The sequence below is a fragment of the Sinocyclocheilus anshuiensis genome, unplaced genomic scaffold (genome assembly GCF_001515605.1).
Source record: "Sinocyclocheilus anshuiensis isolate Anshui unplaced genomic scaffold, SAMN03320099.WGS_v1.1 scaffold1318, whole genome shotgun sequence".
Lineage (NCBI taxonomy): Eukaryota > Metazoa > Chordata > Actinopteri > Cypriniformes > Cyprinidae > Sinocyclocheilus > Sinocyclocheilus anshuiensis.
The window spans coordinates 124,723-140,247 of NW_015557160.1; the positions used below are offsets into that span (position 1 = coordinate 124,723).

General features: G+C 35.6%; 3 protein-coding genes across 5 annotated transcripts in view; 1 reads left to right on the plus strand and 2 right to left on the minus strand.

Moving 5' to 3' along the window:
- Window positions 1-573: 573 nt before the first annotated feature.
- LOC107678288 (endoplasmic reticulum-Golgi intermediate compartment protein 2) lies at window positions 574-9,123 on the minus strand. 2 transcript variants are annotated; one of them, XR_001632929.1, is made up of 15 exons: window positions 8,889-9,123; window positions 8,461-8,606; window positions 7,139-7,247; window positions 7,011-7,057; window positions 6,860-6,927; window positions 6,742-6,782; window positions 6,171-6,272; window positions 5,962-6,057; window positions 5,742-5,797; window positions 5,423-5,521; window positions 4,719-4,816; window positions 2,762-2,924; window positions 2,610-2,689; window positions 749-2,524; window positions 574-704 (listed from the first exon to the last, which is right to left on the minus strand). XR_001632929.1 is itself a non-coding variant. In XM_016473505.1 (14 exons), the coding sequence occupies exons 2-14, from the start codon at window positions 8,564-8,566 to the stop codon at window positions 2,459-2,461; spliced, it is 1,131 nt and encodes a 376-aa protein (XP_016328991.1). In that variant the 5' UTR covers window positions 8,567-8,606; window positions 8,889-9,123; the 3' UTR covers window positions 574-2,458. The 2 variants fall into 2 exon arrangements, 1 of the variants encoding a protein (XP_016328991.1); XM_016473505.1 differs by having other exon boundaries at window positions 574-2,524.
- The window catches only part of LOC107678287 (enhancer of mRNA-decapping protein 3), a 10,954-nt gene continuing 4,016 nt past the window's right edge, over window positions 8,588-15,525 (plus strand). The window contains exons 1-6 of one of the 2 annotated variants that reach the window (XM_016473504.1): window positions 8,588-8,636; window positions 12,995-13,167; window positions 13,418-13,707; window positions 14,547-14,891; window positions 14,963-15,116; window positions 15,199-15,416. In XM_016473504.1, the coding sequence (XP_016328990.1) occupies window positions 13,004-13,167; window positions 13,418-13,707; window positions 14,547-14,891; window positions 14,963-15,116; window positions 15,199-15,416 (1,171 nt within the window). In that variant the 5' untranslated portion in view covers window positions 8,588-8,636; window positions 12,995-13,003. Of the gene's footprint in view, window positions 8,637-12,623; window positions 12,741-12,994; window positions 13,168-13,417; window positions 13,708-14,546; window positions 14,892-14,962; window positions 15,117-15,198; window positions 15,417-15,525 lie in introns of those variants that run through there. The other variant, XM_016473503.1, reaches the window with a different exon arrangement.
- On the minus strand, window positions 9,225-11,384 carry LOC107678289 (kxDL motif-containing protein 1). The gene is made up of 5 exons (XM_016473506.1): window positions 11,198-11,384; window positions 11,009-11,110; window positions 10,772-10,924; window positions 10,500-10,546; window positions 9,225-9,832 (listed from the first exon to the last, which is right to left on the minus strand). Exons 1-5 carry the CDS (start codon window positions 11,257-11,259, stop codon window positions 9,570-9,572), a joined length of 627 nt encoding a protein of 208 aa, XP_016328992.1. The 5' UTR covers window positions 11,260-11,384; the 3' UTR covers window positions 9,225-9,569.

Below are 15,525 nucleotides of genomic sequence, written 5' to 3' on the forward strand. Positions count from 1 at the left end.
GAAGAAGCGGCTCAAAAGGTAGAAACTGCTTTAAGAACTATCATTTATTCAAAACGTTAACGTATTGGATGTATTCATGAAAAAAAAAAGTTTATGCCTTACAATGTCGTTCACAGTGTCGTCAAGTATTGGATGAACGAGCACGAGCTCGTGGAAACCGCGCTCAGCCTTTCGAAGGATAAGGTAAAAGGATTTCCATTATCGTAAATGACTTGTCTTCTTTTTAAACCGTTATTTATGCCACATAATGCAGACTTATTATTATTTCTGTCATGAATCGTAGGCATGTGCTAAAGATGCAATGCAAGCCCCAGAGGAGCTAAGGATCATTCCGGAGACGGATGAAGACACGTCAGACTCGGATGTGCAGGACAGAACAAATGTTTCAAACATTGCAGAGCAGGAGACTGTGCCATATGGAAACTGCATGGAAGAAAGTGCCAGAACAAAACCAGACTGCCATCTGAAACCTCCTTCTGATGGTTCAGGAGCTTCTGAGAAGCATGATGTGGATGATGAGGCTCTTGAACTTGTTAGAGAGATTTTTTTCAAATAATTTAAACCTGACGTGAAACAGTGCTCGCTAACATAATTTTACCAAATAGTATTTAAAGAGATACTTCATCATGTAGTCATCCTCATGCCATTGCAAACCTGCCCGTTTGTCTTCTGTGTAGCACAAAACGTAATATTTTGAAGAATGGCTTGGTCACTCTTTTCCATGCAGTTACAGCGAATGCCAGTGGACTGCAGCTTTCAGCCTTCAAAAAGGACCAAAAATTGGCGTAATTACGCTCTTATGTGTTTTTTTTAATTTTTTATTCTATTTGAAGCTTGACAACTTCATAATGAATTAGTAATTATTATTGTATGGAAAATGAATATTATTCAAAATTTCTCTTTTGTGTTCCCTAGAGCAAAGAAAGTAATTTGGGTTTGGGACGACATGAGGGTGAGTAAATTGTTTTTGGTGGATTATCTCTTTTTACTTTACTTTTGTTTCTTTTTTTATATTGCAGCAAGCACTGCTTTTCTTCAGGGAATGAAAATCTAGTTATGATTTGTATGGGTTTTTTGTACTGTTGGTTGATGCCTGAACAAAGGTGATTTCTGATTTGTTTTCTAAACCAGCTGCTCTAGTAACTGTCGTTTGCACGCTTGCACTTTCTAGAGTCCTATGGGAAAGACAGCAACAACAAAGAACAAATGAGAATGTTCAATGACATGTAAGAATATATTGTATATTTATTCATTTTAATAAAAAAAAAAGAACCCTCAGATTTTTAGTGATTGGTACTTCGAGAGGCGTCTATTGTAAGAGTTTACAGTGTCTCAGGACAAGCTGTCAAATATGGAATCAAGATTTTATTTTGCAGCTCGGGAGACAAGAACAGACACATGGTGATGCTTAAAAACGGATATCACAGGTGTGCAGGTGCATACGAAACTCTTTTTATTTGGACTCTTAGGAGACACACTGAATAATAAGCAAATAAAACATCCCGAATCTGGAGAGTGTCATGTTAAAATTCACAAATTGAGTAAAATACACCTACAGGATACGTGAGTGTAATTTAAAAAAGGGAAATTTCCTTCTGATTTAACTATTACAGGGACCTTAATTTACCTTAATGGAACTAGAAAAAGTTTTGGCACCAGAAAATACGTATCAACGGTGTGATCTGTAATCATGCAAAAGTAATGTGGGAAATGATTTGCATCAGAAAGAATGCTTAAATGACTTATTTAACACTATCTCCCTTATAATTCAATCATTCAACCAAATACAATCATGATTGCATTATAATGGACCCTCGGATGTAATTTATCAATAATATACACGATTTTTTGAAATGCACATGGATGCTAAATAATCATACCTTCCTGAGGTGGAGATCTCGGATCTGGTTGGGGCCAATCACGCCAAACATCCCAACCAGATCTTAATACTGTCATGATGTGTTGTGTCTGAACGGTTCCTGATGCTACTTCATCTTTTATGGTTGTATTAAAGTCACTTTAACTAAAACTAAATTGTCTGATATTCAGATTTAGACCTGCGCTTTTTTAAAAGGGAGTATTCATCCAAGCAAAGACAATCAAGTTATCTTGCATTTAGAAAAATACAATTTGTCTTCATGAGTGCAATAATAATAACTGACAAGCTTTTTGCAAGAATCCTTTTCTATAACGACTGCACTTTTTTAAAAAGCTGTCCACTAATTTCAATTCACCAAAATCATTTTTGCACCAAACAAGATTTTCTGGGGAGGTACAATCTATTCATTTATGAATTTATGCCAGTGTAAAAGTTATTGTGTCAGTGCTTACAGATCTCTACAGTACCACAAATGACAACCAACCTCAATATCATGTATTAACAGAAACCTGAAACTTACAGTTGTGACTGAAAAGTGACTGAAATGAGCTTTAAATGTTGTGAAGGAGGAAAGGCCAGCTAGTGCTCAGCGTTCTCAGAAAGGAGAGGTGACCGGCTGTTCACATGGCCATCAAAAACACTCATCTAAAGACAAAAGACAACAGGAGTATCAGTGCTCAGTTCCAAAAAATGTAGAAATGAAGCACAAAAAACAACAACTCCTACTTACACTCTTCGGTTTATAAACCCCCAGTTTAAAACGACAGCAGACCACATCTACGCAGAAGCCAACCAGACCGTGCAACATGCCTGCAGAAACAAATCGCAATCATTGAATCTTTTCAAATTAGATTTTTTTTTTTTGGAAATATTCTCATTTACCTGTTGTTGAGAAAATGCCTCCTATGATGCCACAGAGCCGCACGAGGAACTGCCAAAAGGGCATGTGCTGCTCAGTCACCTTCACCATCAGTGAGCTGATGTCATACTTCATAAAGATCCCAGAAACCCCATGACTCCCCACTGCGTGGTTAATCACTCGCTCCTAAAGCAAAGAGAATCCAAACGTGGCATCAGTGATCATCCTTGGGCAGTCATGGATACACAATGTACTTTACAAAGATAACTTTTTAAAATAGAACTTTGTAAAATGTAGCAAATCGTGTCAGTTTTAAATATAACTTTAATTTAAAGGGGTCATATGATGCAATTTCAAATTTTCCTTTCTCTTTGGAGTGTTACAAGATGTTCGTGCATGGATAAGATCCCTAAAGTTGCAAAGACTAAAGTCTCAAATCCAAAGAGATATTTTTTATGAAAGTTAAGACTTGTCCACGCCCTCCTAAAACGCCTCGTTTAAACACGCCCCCACATGTCTACGTCACTGTGTGGGAAGATTTGCATAACGCCGCCCAAATGTTCACGCAAAGAAAGAAGGCATAACTTTTATTCTCGCTGTAGTATTGTTGCATCTATAGTATTGTAAGCCCGCCGTTCTCAAGCCAGCCCGCCGCCGCTCACTCAAGCCTGCCGTGTGTTTCGTTGTGAAAGCGAAACTACTTTGTTTGGCCTTCCAAAAGAGGACAAGACTAGAAATCAGTGGTTAAGTTGTATTTACAACACTGTTCCAGAACACTTCAACCCAAATATTCAGATGTGTGCAGCGCATTTTATGGAGGACTGTTTCCTGATCCTGGTAGAGTAGACTACAATGCCGGCTGTTCTGACTCACAGACTGTAAGTACGTTTTCATATTTAAAGAATTTGCCACTGACGATTCAAATGCGCGTTTTGAGCAGTGTAGAGTAGCACTTGTTGTTTGTCGTTTCTCCGATCACAAATGCAGACATGGTTTTATGTTTACGCGGCGTGATACGCAACACAACGCGTAAAAAGACAGTATAAGTCCATTATAATCCGTAATTATGTCCCCACTGAATGCAACAAATGCCTTGCTTATAATGGGTTTTTTAAAGTTTTTGTCTCGTCGCTCCATCACAGTAAAGCCGCCTTTCCACTATCTCCGACAAGCGACAGACCGGAAGTCATTCATTACTAATGGAGAGTAGTGCGGGAGCTGCGTGGATTTCCGATCATATGCGTATGCGGAAAATTCGGATCCGATTTGAGCTGCGGATGCGTTAAAATATTTTAACTTCTGCGGCTAGACCGTATGCGACCAGCCGACCGGATGTGATGTATTCTATTATAAACTATGAGTGTAAGGTTAGAATTACCAATATTTTGTTCACTTTACCATTATTCTTTAAACACTATTTCTGTAAAATGGTGCTTTAAAATAATTATGGCAGAAATAATTATTTTATAATTATTAAATCATTATTTACAATGATTAGCCCCATAAAACCTACTGTTTTTATTTTGGGGGTCATTTGTGATGATACATTCATACATCAATCATTCAAATCATTAATTTTACCATGGTGAATATGCCGAGGTAAAGGTTGCTGCACGACCAGTTTAAAAGTACTGTGTGACTGCCACTAGGGGGAGAAATGCGACAGGGGTGTCCGAATGTCGTGTGCAGTGGAAAGGCGGCTTAACATTTCCGTCTCAGCTTGAGGTATTCGGCCAATCACAACGCACTGGATAGCTGGCCAATCAGAGCACACCGCACTTTTCAGACCGATGAGCTTTGTAAAAATTGACGCGTTTCAGAAAGGCAGGGCATAGAGGACAAACGATAATGTACAGTACCTTAAACCGCATAAACACATTGCATTACACCAAATACACAAAATAATGTTCTTTTTAGCAACATCATATGACCCCTTTAAACTACAGATGGTTATGAATATATATTTAAAGCTGTCTGTACCCGCTCAGTGACGGAATACTGGTGTGTGTCCGCTGACACCTTGTACGTCTGCAGTTTTGTGGGCACAATGGTAATAAAGTACTGGAACATTTGATTATCTAGCAGACAAAAAAGGAAGACATTTTTTTTTATAGTCAGCCTCATCAGAAATGGAACTTTTTGCTGATTGTTTTTTTTTTTTTATGCTGATGTAATATAATTTGAATTAGAAAAATCAGACCAATAATTTACAAAAATAACTGAACTGAGCTTTTTATTTAAATATTATAATTTAAATGTATTATTTATATATTTGTACATTTAAATTGTATTACCAGCATGAATATATATTTATGCCGATATCATTTTTTAAGATAATTTAATTACAAAAATGCTTTCAGATTTAAGATTTAACAGTATAATTTAATATAATTTTAATTATCTTAATATTTTGTTATATATTATTTATATATAAATTGTATTATCAGGATAAATATATATTTATGGTGATAATATAATTTGTAATCAAAAAATATGATTGATTATTGAAGATAATTGAATTAGAGAAACGCAAAAATGCTCTCAAACTTCTGTATTTTAGTGTATTATGTGTGTGTGTGTGTGTGTGTGTGTGTATGTGAAAATTTGATTTGAATTAGAAAAATGCATAACACATACACACACACTTATTTCCTTAAATATTGATAAATGTTTCAATTACTTACGATCTGCAGACACTTTTTCCGTGCCATCCAGTGGATTTAATATGCCCGGGATTTCCTCTCCAAAAGACAGGTGGTCTATCCGATGGGAGAAGTTGTATGCTGAAACATTAAACAGTCCTTATTAGCAAACTGACCTGTTAGACAAAAAATTTAAGGCACCATTTGCTTTTTTAGTGGAACAGATGTTGCCTTTGGGTCTGGATTTAAAAGCACTAGATACGTTTGGCATAGAATGAGCCATTCAGATAATATCAATAGAATCAAAGCACTTTATTCTAGAACATTGCTATGCTAGGTTTGAAGAAGCTCTTCAGCTCACTCTCATGGCTGACCAGGGCCGCTAGATGAGCATGACCTCGAGGGTGTGGGATGGCCCTGAAATGAACATGAAGTAAGAAAATTCAGAGAAGATATCCCAACCCAGACTTCCCAACTGACACACATTTGAACTCTAAAAGTAGGTCCGCAGTACTTAAAAACAACTTTTACTGGCGTTAAGATATAATTGGATGCAATAAACAGGATGAAAGGAGACATACTTGCCAACAGTGATGTGGAAATTTCCTGCTACTTTAGTGACATAGAGGTGTCCGTGTATCCGGCAGGCGTTTAGAGGCTGAGTGGGATCATCTTCCCTACAGGAAGTGAATGGAAAACGACATACTCCATTAGAAATGACTACTATATTAGCACGATTCTTGTTTGACGTGGTGTAATATGTTCCCGTACAGGTGTCATGTGTTCTGACCTGGGTGGGAGAGCAGTGGGGGCACCTTTCATGACGTTCTTAAACAAAACATCCTGGAGTGAATGTTCCTCACGCAGACGGTTCTGAATGAGCAAAAGTGTCCTGATGGACACAATACCATAACAGTTAGGATTTTTCTTTATAAAACGGGTAGTTCCAGTGACGGTCCTTGATTCTGATTGGTTGAGCCGCGTTCAAAGCTGTTGTAACTTACTCTACAAACATACACCTTTGTTTACGTTTGTGTGTTGCTCGGCAACCACAACCGTTTCTAAAGAACTACATTGTTTGGCGGAAGAAAAATGTTTTTATTAATATCATTACATTTATTTGCTTTGTTTTATTTTGTGAAACCTTGCTACATATATGGAATAACTGTTTTATAAAAGCAACAAGCCATAGTAAATATAAATTCACTGTAAACCACGGCTTCTTGGGGCTTATTGCTTTATTAAATAATCGCATCTTTATATATTATTGCAATTTAAATATTATTAATGATAATAATAATTAATTAAGAAAATATGATAATGATCATAATAATTAAGAAAATATGATAATCCTAATTTACCTGTGCCAGAGCCTCTGCTGAGGAGAAAGTTCAAAAATAACCTGCAGAAGAGTTGTAAAATATGTTATGGCACCACTTTAACAAGATTCTAGCAAATAAGTAACATTCAGCTACTCACAGGTTCATACTGAAGGCCATCAGATGCCACCATCGTCTCGGCTAGATCTAACACATCTGCTCCAACAACTGAAAAAAAAAAAACCCTGGCAATTACTGACAATTTTATGCTACAGTTTATTCAACATATTACTATAGTAAGATATACTTACATTGGCACCTCATGGCAACTGTGATATCAATATTAATTCGTAGTTTGCTGCAAGATGAAAATATAAACAAAATGTTAGTGTTTTTAATCATGTTATATATAATAACAAAATAGACCTAGTAAAATCACCTAGTAAAATCCTTATCCACTTCATACTCGTATTTCATCCATGTGTCTCGATATACAAAGAACTCAAAGAAGGCCAAGAGTGCCATGGCCGTGAAGGCCAACACAGACACTGAGGAAGAAAATTAAAAACAATATAATTTAATTTTTTCAATTCAGTACCACAGCTGTAATATTTGAGAAGAGTCAGAAAGGAAAATGTGCAATATTATCTACAGTAAATAACACCATACAAATAACTCACACACACATCACTGAGATACTATTATTTATTAATGTTTTTATATTTTATTTTAAATTTATATTTTCCACTATGTATATCTATATAGTATTTATTTACCTCCGATTTAGTTATTTTAGTACATCAAATGAATATATATCCTCCTGGGACCGGCACAGACTTTTGTCCTTTATAGAGGACATTATATTTTAGTGAATTTCTCTGAGACCACACATGCCACAGTTTTAAGTCTGGATGTCCTGTACAGAGCACATTCAGGGCTTTTTAGAGATATCAAATGTTTGGAGGTTTGATCATAAACACACCTTCTCCTTGGTGTTTAAATATTACTGATATTGACAGAATGATCAAATTTAGCACTCTTCGGGAAATATGATATTGTTTTGTAATTATTTTGTAATTATCATTTAAATCTGACTAATTTTAAACATTTTTTGTTGTAAATAAACCTCTCAGAAAAATGTTATGGGGTTTAAAATCGGAATGAGGTTTTGTTACAAAACAAGGCATAATTTTCATACATGTCTCCTGTAGAGGACACCAGGACAAACATCATGTTAATCAGGCATTTTGGGGAAACAATAGGGAAATAAATTACAGATGATATTCCTATGAAATATGAGATATTCTAATGAAAAAGTTATTACTCCCATTATTTTTCATTATGGTTTTCCCCAAGAATACATTAATATGCAAATTAGATGCAGTGTATAGAGATGCATTGTATAGAATGGGAATATCAATTTATGACATTTGGCCATTTTACGCACATATTCCATAAAGTACAGTAGTATATCAAATCATTCTGTTATATATTTCATAACATACTTGAGAATCATCTTTGTACAAAGTTTGGTTAAAAATAGCCTGAAACCTAAAAACCGATTGGTGATTGAAAAAAATAAAACATTGTTTTTGCCTATACATGCCTTTTCATGTCTATTTATTTTGTTGAATAACTTAACATCCTCCATTTGTTTCTTATGCTCCAGCCAATGTAATGAGAAAAAAAACAACAAAATTCACAAAATATTTTTTATGGTTCTTAGGAGGATATGGCAAATGAAATCTCAGCTCATCTCACCAGTTCCTCCACTGGCTGTTGTCTCCACATAACTCTCAGGAACCTTGGGAAAAGCATCCAACTCCTTTACAAAGTTCAGGGCTTTTTTTCTGTTCAGCCTCCTCATCGTCACAGCAGTTGGCTGTTATCTTCCTCATGAATTTAGGCTGCGGTTCATCATTTATTGATAAATCAAGGTGAGTTGCACAATTATATACATTTGTGAGCAGTAGCTACATCAACTGTCTATGTTATTAGCCCAATGCTAAATATGCGAAATGTTTAAGCACATGAGCTAGGACGTAGACCTATTTTGACTGTAAACAGTTTTTAAAGAGTATTTTCTAACCATTCGTCTGTGAATGCTCAGTTGTCTATGGTTACTGTTAGCCATTGCTAGCCGTGCACTTGTCTGGCTTGCTATTTTACTTACTTTGTGTTCTACCTACCTTGAAATCCTATTTTAAATGGCACATTGTGGTTTCTGCAATTTTCAAATAAATAATCTCCTTTTACAATGAGCGTTTAATGAAATAACGGACAGAAATGCAGGGCACTCGCGAGAGGGAAGCTGATGTGTTGTAGTCGCACGCTTCCGGTCTGGTGGATTATGGGATATGTAGTCATCAAAATACGGGGGAAAATGAGTACTAGCTTACTACTCGTACTATTTCTGTTATATCTTTGTTGTAGAAATAGTACGAGTTTAGAGTTCAGAATAATCCAAATCCAAGCAAACAGAGTCTAATTAAAAGACTCACATTGTGCACTATGAGAAAGCTTTTATTTAATGACATTTTTTTCCTGAATTCAGAAATAATACTAAATAATAACTAGTGCGGTTCTGAACATGAAAATTTCACAACACAAGGTAACCATGTCTGTTTTTAAATGTATCCGTACAACTTTTTTTGTCTGCAAAAAGTAGGCTAGTTTGCATTATTTTTCCAGGCCATTACCATAGCGGTCACTTAAATATATAAAGCTAGAACAGAAAACATGAAATTTAAATAACATTTAACAACAGTACCAAATTAGTAGCACTAAAAACATTTTCGCATAATAAACCTTAAGCTGTAGGCTTGCATCACCGTACTTTTAAGTGGCATCTGTATGTAGGACACATAAATCTAAATGTCAGCTGAATCCGGCCCCTCGTCCCGTAACACTGGCTGTTCATGGCTGTCAGAGGTTGGTGTGCCGGTGTTCTCTTGAGAGGGGTCTTCAGAACAGCAGCTAATGGTGGGCGATATCACATCAGGGCTTGTGTCACATGACTCCGTGCTCTGTTCGGACGTTGCAGCAGTAGTAGTGATGGTGGTGGCCACGCTGGGAGGAATGGGGTCAAATTCATCATCATCATCATCCTCCAGGTTGGAACATTCATTGATGTCTGTTGCAAACAAAGTGGTTTGATTACACAACTTGAGCAAAACTGGTACAAAATAAGGAAGGCACAATGTATTTTGTATTATGCACGACCATTCAAAAGTGTCACATGATCATTCTAATATGCTCAAGAAACATTTCTTATTATTATCAATGCTGAAAACAGCTGTGCTGCTTAATATTTTTGTTGAAACTCTGATACATTTTTCCAGGAGTCTTTGTTGAATAGAACGTTCAAAAGAACTGCATCTATTTGAAATAGAAATCTACTGTAACATTATTCATTTCTTTACTGTCACTTTTGATCAATTTAATGCATCCTTGCAGAATAAGTATTAATGAAGTATTGATTTTAAAAAAATCTTACTGACCCCCAAACTTTTGAACTGTAGTGTACATTAGTGATTTTTTTTTTATATCGGTAAATATTGGATATTCAATTGTGGATGCTCATTTTTTGTTTTTAGAAACTAAAAAGGATAATGCTAGATTATTATTTTTTTTACTTAAGATTTAATCATTTTGTGATTAGTCTTTCCTAGGTGCCACAATATTGTTTTAACATGGACAAAAACTACTGATTTTTATTTTTACATTTTATTTATTTATTTTGCCAAAACAGTAGTTTAATCGTAGTGCATCCCAATACAAAATACTGCATTATAACTTACTGCTGAAGGCCTCTGGATATTGTTTCGCAACCTTGCCTTTTAAGGTCCTGGGGAAACACAAATTATATTATAGCATAGGAAATAACTAATGTTACACAATAAATTGTAATATTATGCTTAACAATCATTGTTTGCATTTTCAAACTTCCATGACAAGCTTGAATGTGTTAATCTTATCATACACTTGCTTGTAATGGAGGGAGAAGTGTTCATGTCAGATCTTAGCTTTCCCACATCATCATAATTAATGTCTTGAGTTGTGAATATAATACCTTATTCGTCTGAAAATGCTGTCCAAGTCTTTCTTCATCTCTATTAAAGTGCGGGTGTGCATTAGAAAGTGTTCATTCATCTGTTGTAAGCGCACATTGGACAGTCCGTTGAAGTTGATCAGCATCTCATTGGTCTTCTCAAACCGGTCCAGCCTGGAATACATAAATACATGCAGCAAAATCAGGATAAAAGCATAAAAATGCTGCCTAGGCAGGTCACTAGATAGGGAAACTCACATGTGTCTCTGAGCTTGAATGATGGCGTTCACGTCTTCAGAGTTAACCATACTGAGCATTCTGTTACAGAATATTCCCGATGCTGTGGGCTCCATGATGAGGCTTTTCATAAAACACAAGATATTAGCGTTAATCATGAATCAAGTCAATAATGAACCGATTGATACAAGTCACGTTATAGTCGCTTACGTTGTAAAATATTCACTGACTAGTTTGCGTCTGACTTGGTTTTTATTCAAAAACGTCTTCATCAGATGCACACTTGGATGAGGCTTTGACGCAAACGCATACACCTTTTATTATACTTGTAAAACGATTAAAAAAAATGACCGCACCGAAAAGCAGTCAGACATTTTTGTTGTGATGTTGTCATATGATCACATGAGAGTGGCGTAACTCGGGAGGCGGGATCACGGAGATTTTGTAAGCGTTGATTGGCTTTTGATTTTAATATTTATTTTGAATTATTGATTAATTTTATTTTATATTAAAGAATAAATAAAAATTTATCGAAAAATAAATAACGCACGAATTATTTTTTACAACATTTTTAAACTGAATTCTTTTTACCACATTTTTAAACATTACATTTTGAATGCTAGATATGTTTTTTACATAAAACAATGCATGCCTTTTTTAATCATTCTATAATGACAAATATTATGTGTCACATGAGGATAAATGGTTCATAATAGTATCATATATATTGCATATTTGATGCATATATTATATATTTTATATATTTAATATTAAATAATAATTATAATTAGAAATGTTAATAATTCCAATTTTATTTTATATGAAATAATAATTGATAATGACTATTTCAGGTAAAACAATGTGTCACTTGAAGAGGATAAATAGTTCACTTTTGAAATGTAATATTTATTTATTTATTCAGCACCACAATAAAGCAATATCACTTCAAATCAAATCTTGTATGAGTCTCTGGCTCGAGGGCCAGTTGTGTTGAGTCCTGCTTCACATTTGTTCAAACAAACACTGTGCTGGCGCTGGTTGTCACCTCTCAGACAGCCCCGAAGGCATCTCAGATTCTGCTGGAGCTTGTGGGAAATGTCATGGTGAGTGGGCTTCATGATCATTTGTTTCTACCAGACATGTGCTGAATCCTCTTCTGCCTTTAACCTTAACAGATAACACTAACTTCTCAAAATGTCACGCATAGCTAATGAAAATGAGAACACCTCTGCACCAGTCCCCACCTCCAGTGTGTTACAATGCTATTTTAGCATTTGATGTTGGCTTTATGTTATAATTAACACTAATATATATGTCAATTAAAAATGTATTTCCTTTAAAAATGTAAACAAAAACTCCTGGTGGTGAATATTGCTTAATTTAATAATAATAATAATAATAATATTTAATTAGAAAGTATAAATATTATTATTATTAATTAGTCATTCTAAAAAATAATTTAATTTAAAAAAATTATATAAATAAAAATTAGCAAAAATAATATTATAAATATGAATTAATATTAATAATTGTTTAATTTAAGATGTTTATGTTTACACCACTGCCTGCATCTCAATGTAGTTCCGCGGTTGTCCAGTACGTGGCAGTAAACCGATTCAAAACGGATTCTCGCTTAGTGAATCATTATAGAAGAAGCCGTTCACGCATTCGAGCTATTCTGAAGAGTTAATAAAAAATATATCTCAGTATACCAGTTATTCGTATTATTTTACGGATTTACTCTTGACAACAGGTGAGGAACTAATTTTACTAGTTCTATTTGACCGACGACGAAAAAAGTCGCTTATAAAGCAGTTGCGTCCTGTACATCGAGCTGGCTAACATTAGCATCTTCCTATCTAACGTTCAATGCAGGACTTATCGCTCCATAATATGAGAGATATATCTTCATATTAATGGTTTTCTCTACCAATAACTCTTTAAGAGCCGTGTTTTAATGTAAAAGTGTCATAAAAAACACAACACGTCTTTTTGATCTCATTTCAGCTGGTCAGAATGGCATCAGACTGGATTGGCTGTCTTGTTTCAATCCACTGTGGACCAACTCTGGGAGTTTATCAAGGAGAAGTGTCTTCAGTAGATCAGACCAGCCAGACCATCTCTCTCAGACTTCCCTTCCACAATGGAGTCAAGTGCACTGTGCCTGAGGTCACCTTCAGGTGAATAATAAAATGAAGATCCTAAAAGGGTCACTGTCTGACATTGTAGTGTCTGTTTTTGATTCTTTATGAATGATTTTAAGACAGACCATCTCATCTCATTGGTCATATTCTACAAAGTCAAAGTATTATGTTATTAAACATTCTTGATACAACAATTTAATACAGGGTAATCAGAATTTGGATACCAAGTACTATTGTTGACTATATTAAAACTATATTAAAAAACAATATTATTTCTAATCCACAGTGCCATGGACATTAAAGATATAAAAATCCTAGAAATCCGTAAGAGCTCAACTGAAGTCCCAAAGCAGAATGGTCCAGACTCCAGCTCCACATTGACTCCACATGGCGGACGCAAGGATAAGGGTGGTGGCGCACCGGGCAATAGCGCTCCTCTGATGGTACCTAACAAAACGGAACCTAAAACGCAGGAAGGAGGGGTGTCTCCAGTGCCACACTACTCAAAGAGTTATGGTGAACGTCACATGGACATGGCTGTCCAAAGTAAAGGCTTTAGACGAAGACACAACTCCTGTGAGTCTCCTGTGTCATTGGATTTTGAATCTAATCTTTCAGATTTTAACTTTTTTTATATATATATGTTTATGTATTTGTATTAGAGCTGCAAAATTTATGGATTTTCCAGATAAAATTGCAATTGCGATTTAAAATGCAATTAAAAGAAGTATTCCAGGTTTACTATGCTTGTTTGTAGGGCTGCACAATTTGGTCCAAATTTTGTTATATATCAGTTTGGTTATTAAATAATAATACTAATAATAAATACAAATATATAAAATATTTAGAAACAAATTAGGGCTGGACAATAATTCAATATCAATATGTATCGCGGTATAATTTTTTTCAATAACGGTGATATGATTTTTAAACACATTTCCGATATTTCGATAAATACAATAACAAAAAAGAAATATTACTATTATATTTCACTGTCAAAAAGTATTATCCATCACAACTGTAAAATTAATATAAAAGAAGTTCATATCAATGTAAAATGCCTATAGTAACTATTGTGTGAGTATACATACTATATATATATATATATATATATATATATACATACACATATATAGCTTTGTAGGATTGTGAAATTGAGCAGGTAGAGATTTAAAAGTAAAAGTAGTGTACAGATAATTCAAATATTTTTTTACTCAATATTATTTTACAGCATTTGCAGTATTACCATTCCAATTTGTTTTAATATTTCTATTTCAAAATCACTATAAAATCATGATAATTATTAATTTAGTCTTGTTAAATTGATTAAAAACAGTGGAAATGTGGCCTATGAAAACTAAAAAGTGGAAAGATTTTGGAGTGGAAAACTAATGCCCACTTTTAACTGTTTCTAGGGTCGTCTAGTTGCAGAGGTCCAAATCAGGCCACACCAAAAAAGAATGGGCTGAAGAACGGAGGTCATATGAAGAATAAAGACGATGAATGTTTTGGAGATGGTATGGAAGATGTTCTCGATGAGGACTTTGATTTTGAGGGGAACCTGGCACTGTTCGACAAGGCTGCGGTGTTCTCGGAGATCGATTCGTCAGAACGGCGAGGCAGTGGTGCGAGATCTCGAGGTACGCCTGGAGAGCAAACGCCATCACGATACCGGCATGATGAGAACATCCTAGAGGCCAAACCCGTCGTCTACAGACAGATCACAGTTCCACAGAATGGAATGAAAGAATATAGCACTGGTAAGAATTTGACCTCATGATCTTTTTAGTAATTTATCTCAATTTGTCTTAATTCATGCCATTTCTCCCAGACTCAGGACTGGTGGTACCCAGCATCTCTTTCGAGTTGCACAAGCGTTTATTAGCTGCAGCAGAAAGTCATGGTCTCTCTCTGGAGCGCAGGCTTGAAATGACAGGTGTATGTGCGAGTCAGATGGCCCTCACGCTACTTGGAGGCCCGAACAGGTTTGTGGGGCTTTAAAAGAAATTGCATAATCAAAAATATCTTCAGCATGTCTGGTTATCATTGGTCTGGTTTTTCTCGTAGACTTACCCCAAAGAATGTGCATCAACGGCCCACGGTAGCCCTGCTGTGTGGACCACATGTCCAAGGTGCTCAGGGCATCAGCTGTGGCCGGCATTTGGCCAACCATGAAGTGGAGGTCATCCTTTTCCTGCCAAACTTCGTCAAGATGTTGGAGGCCATCACCAGCGAACTTGCACTCTTTGGGAAGACGGGAGGCAAACTGGTTTCTAATGTGAAAGGTGTGACACTAGATTTAACAGTCATTCATGATACAAGTCATGGCCTAATGGTTAGAGAGTCGGACTCGTAACCCGAAGGTTGTGGGTTCGAGGCTCGTACCGGCAGGGG

What these genes read in the sequence shown, in the direction of transcription:
- LOC107678289 (XM_016473506.1), bottom strand. Translation starts at nt 11,259, where the DNA reads ATGAAGACGTTTTTGAATAAAAACCAAGTCAGACGCAAACTAGTCAGT. An exon ending in GTCAGTGAATATTTTACAAC is followed by an intron (nt 11,111 to 11,197) that starts GTAAGCGACTAT and finishes TTTTATGAAAAG; the next exon opens with CCTCATCATGGAGCCCACAG. An exon ending in ATTCAAGCTCAGAGACACAT is followed by an intron (nt 10,925 to 11,008) that starts GTGAGTTTCCCT and finishes TATGTATTCCAG; the next exon opens with GCTGGACCGGTTTGAGAAGA.
- LOC107678288 (XM_016473505.1), bottom strand. Translation starts at nt 8,566, where the DNA reads ATGAGGAGGCTGAACAGAAAAAAAGCCCTGAACTTTGTAAAGGAGTTG. An exon ending in ATGGCCTTCAGTATGAACCT is followed by an intron (nt 6,783 to 6,859) that starts GTGAGTAGCTGA and finishes ACTCTTCTGCAG; the next exon opens with GTTATTTTTGAACTTTCTCC. An exon ending in AGGCATTTTCTCAACAACAG is followed by an intron (nt 2,690 to 2,761) that starts GTAAATGAGAAT and finishes TTGTTTCTGCAG; the next exon opens with GCATGTTGCACGGTCTGGTT.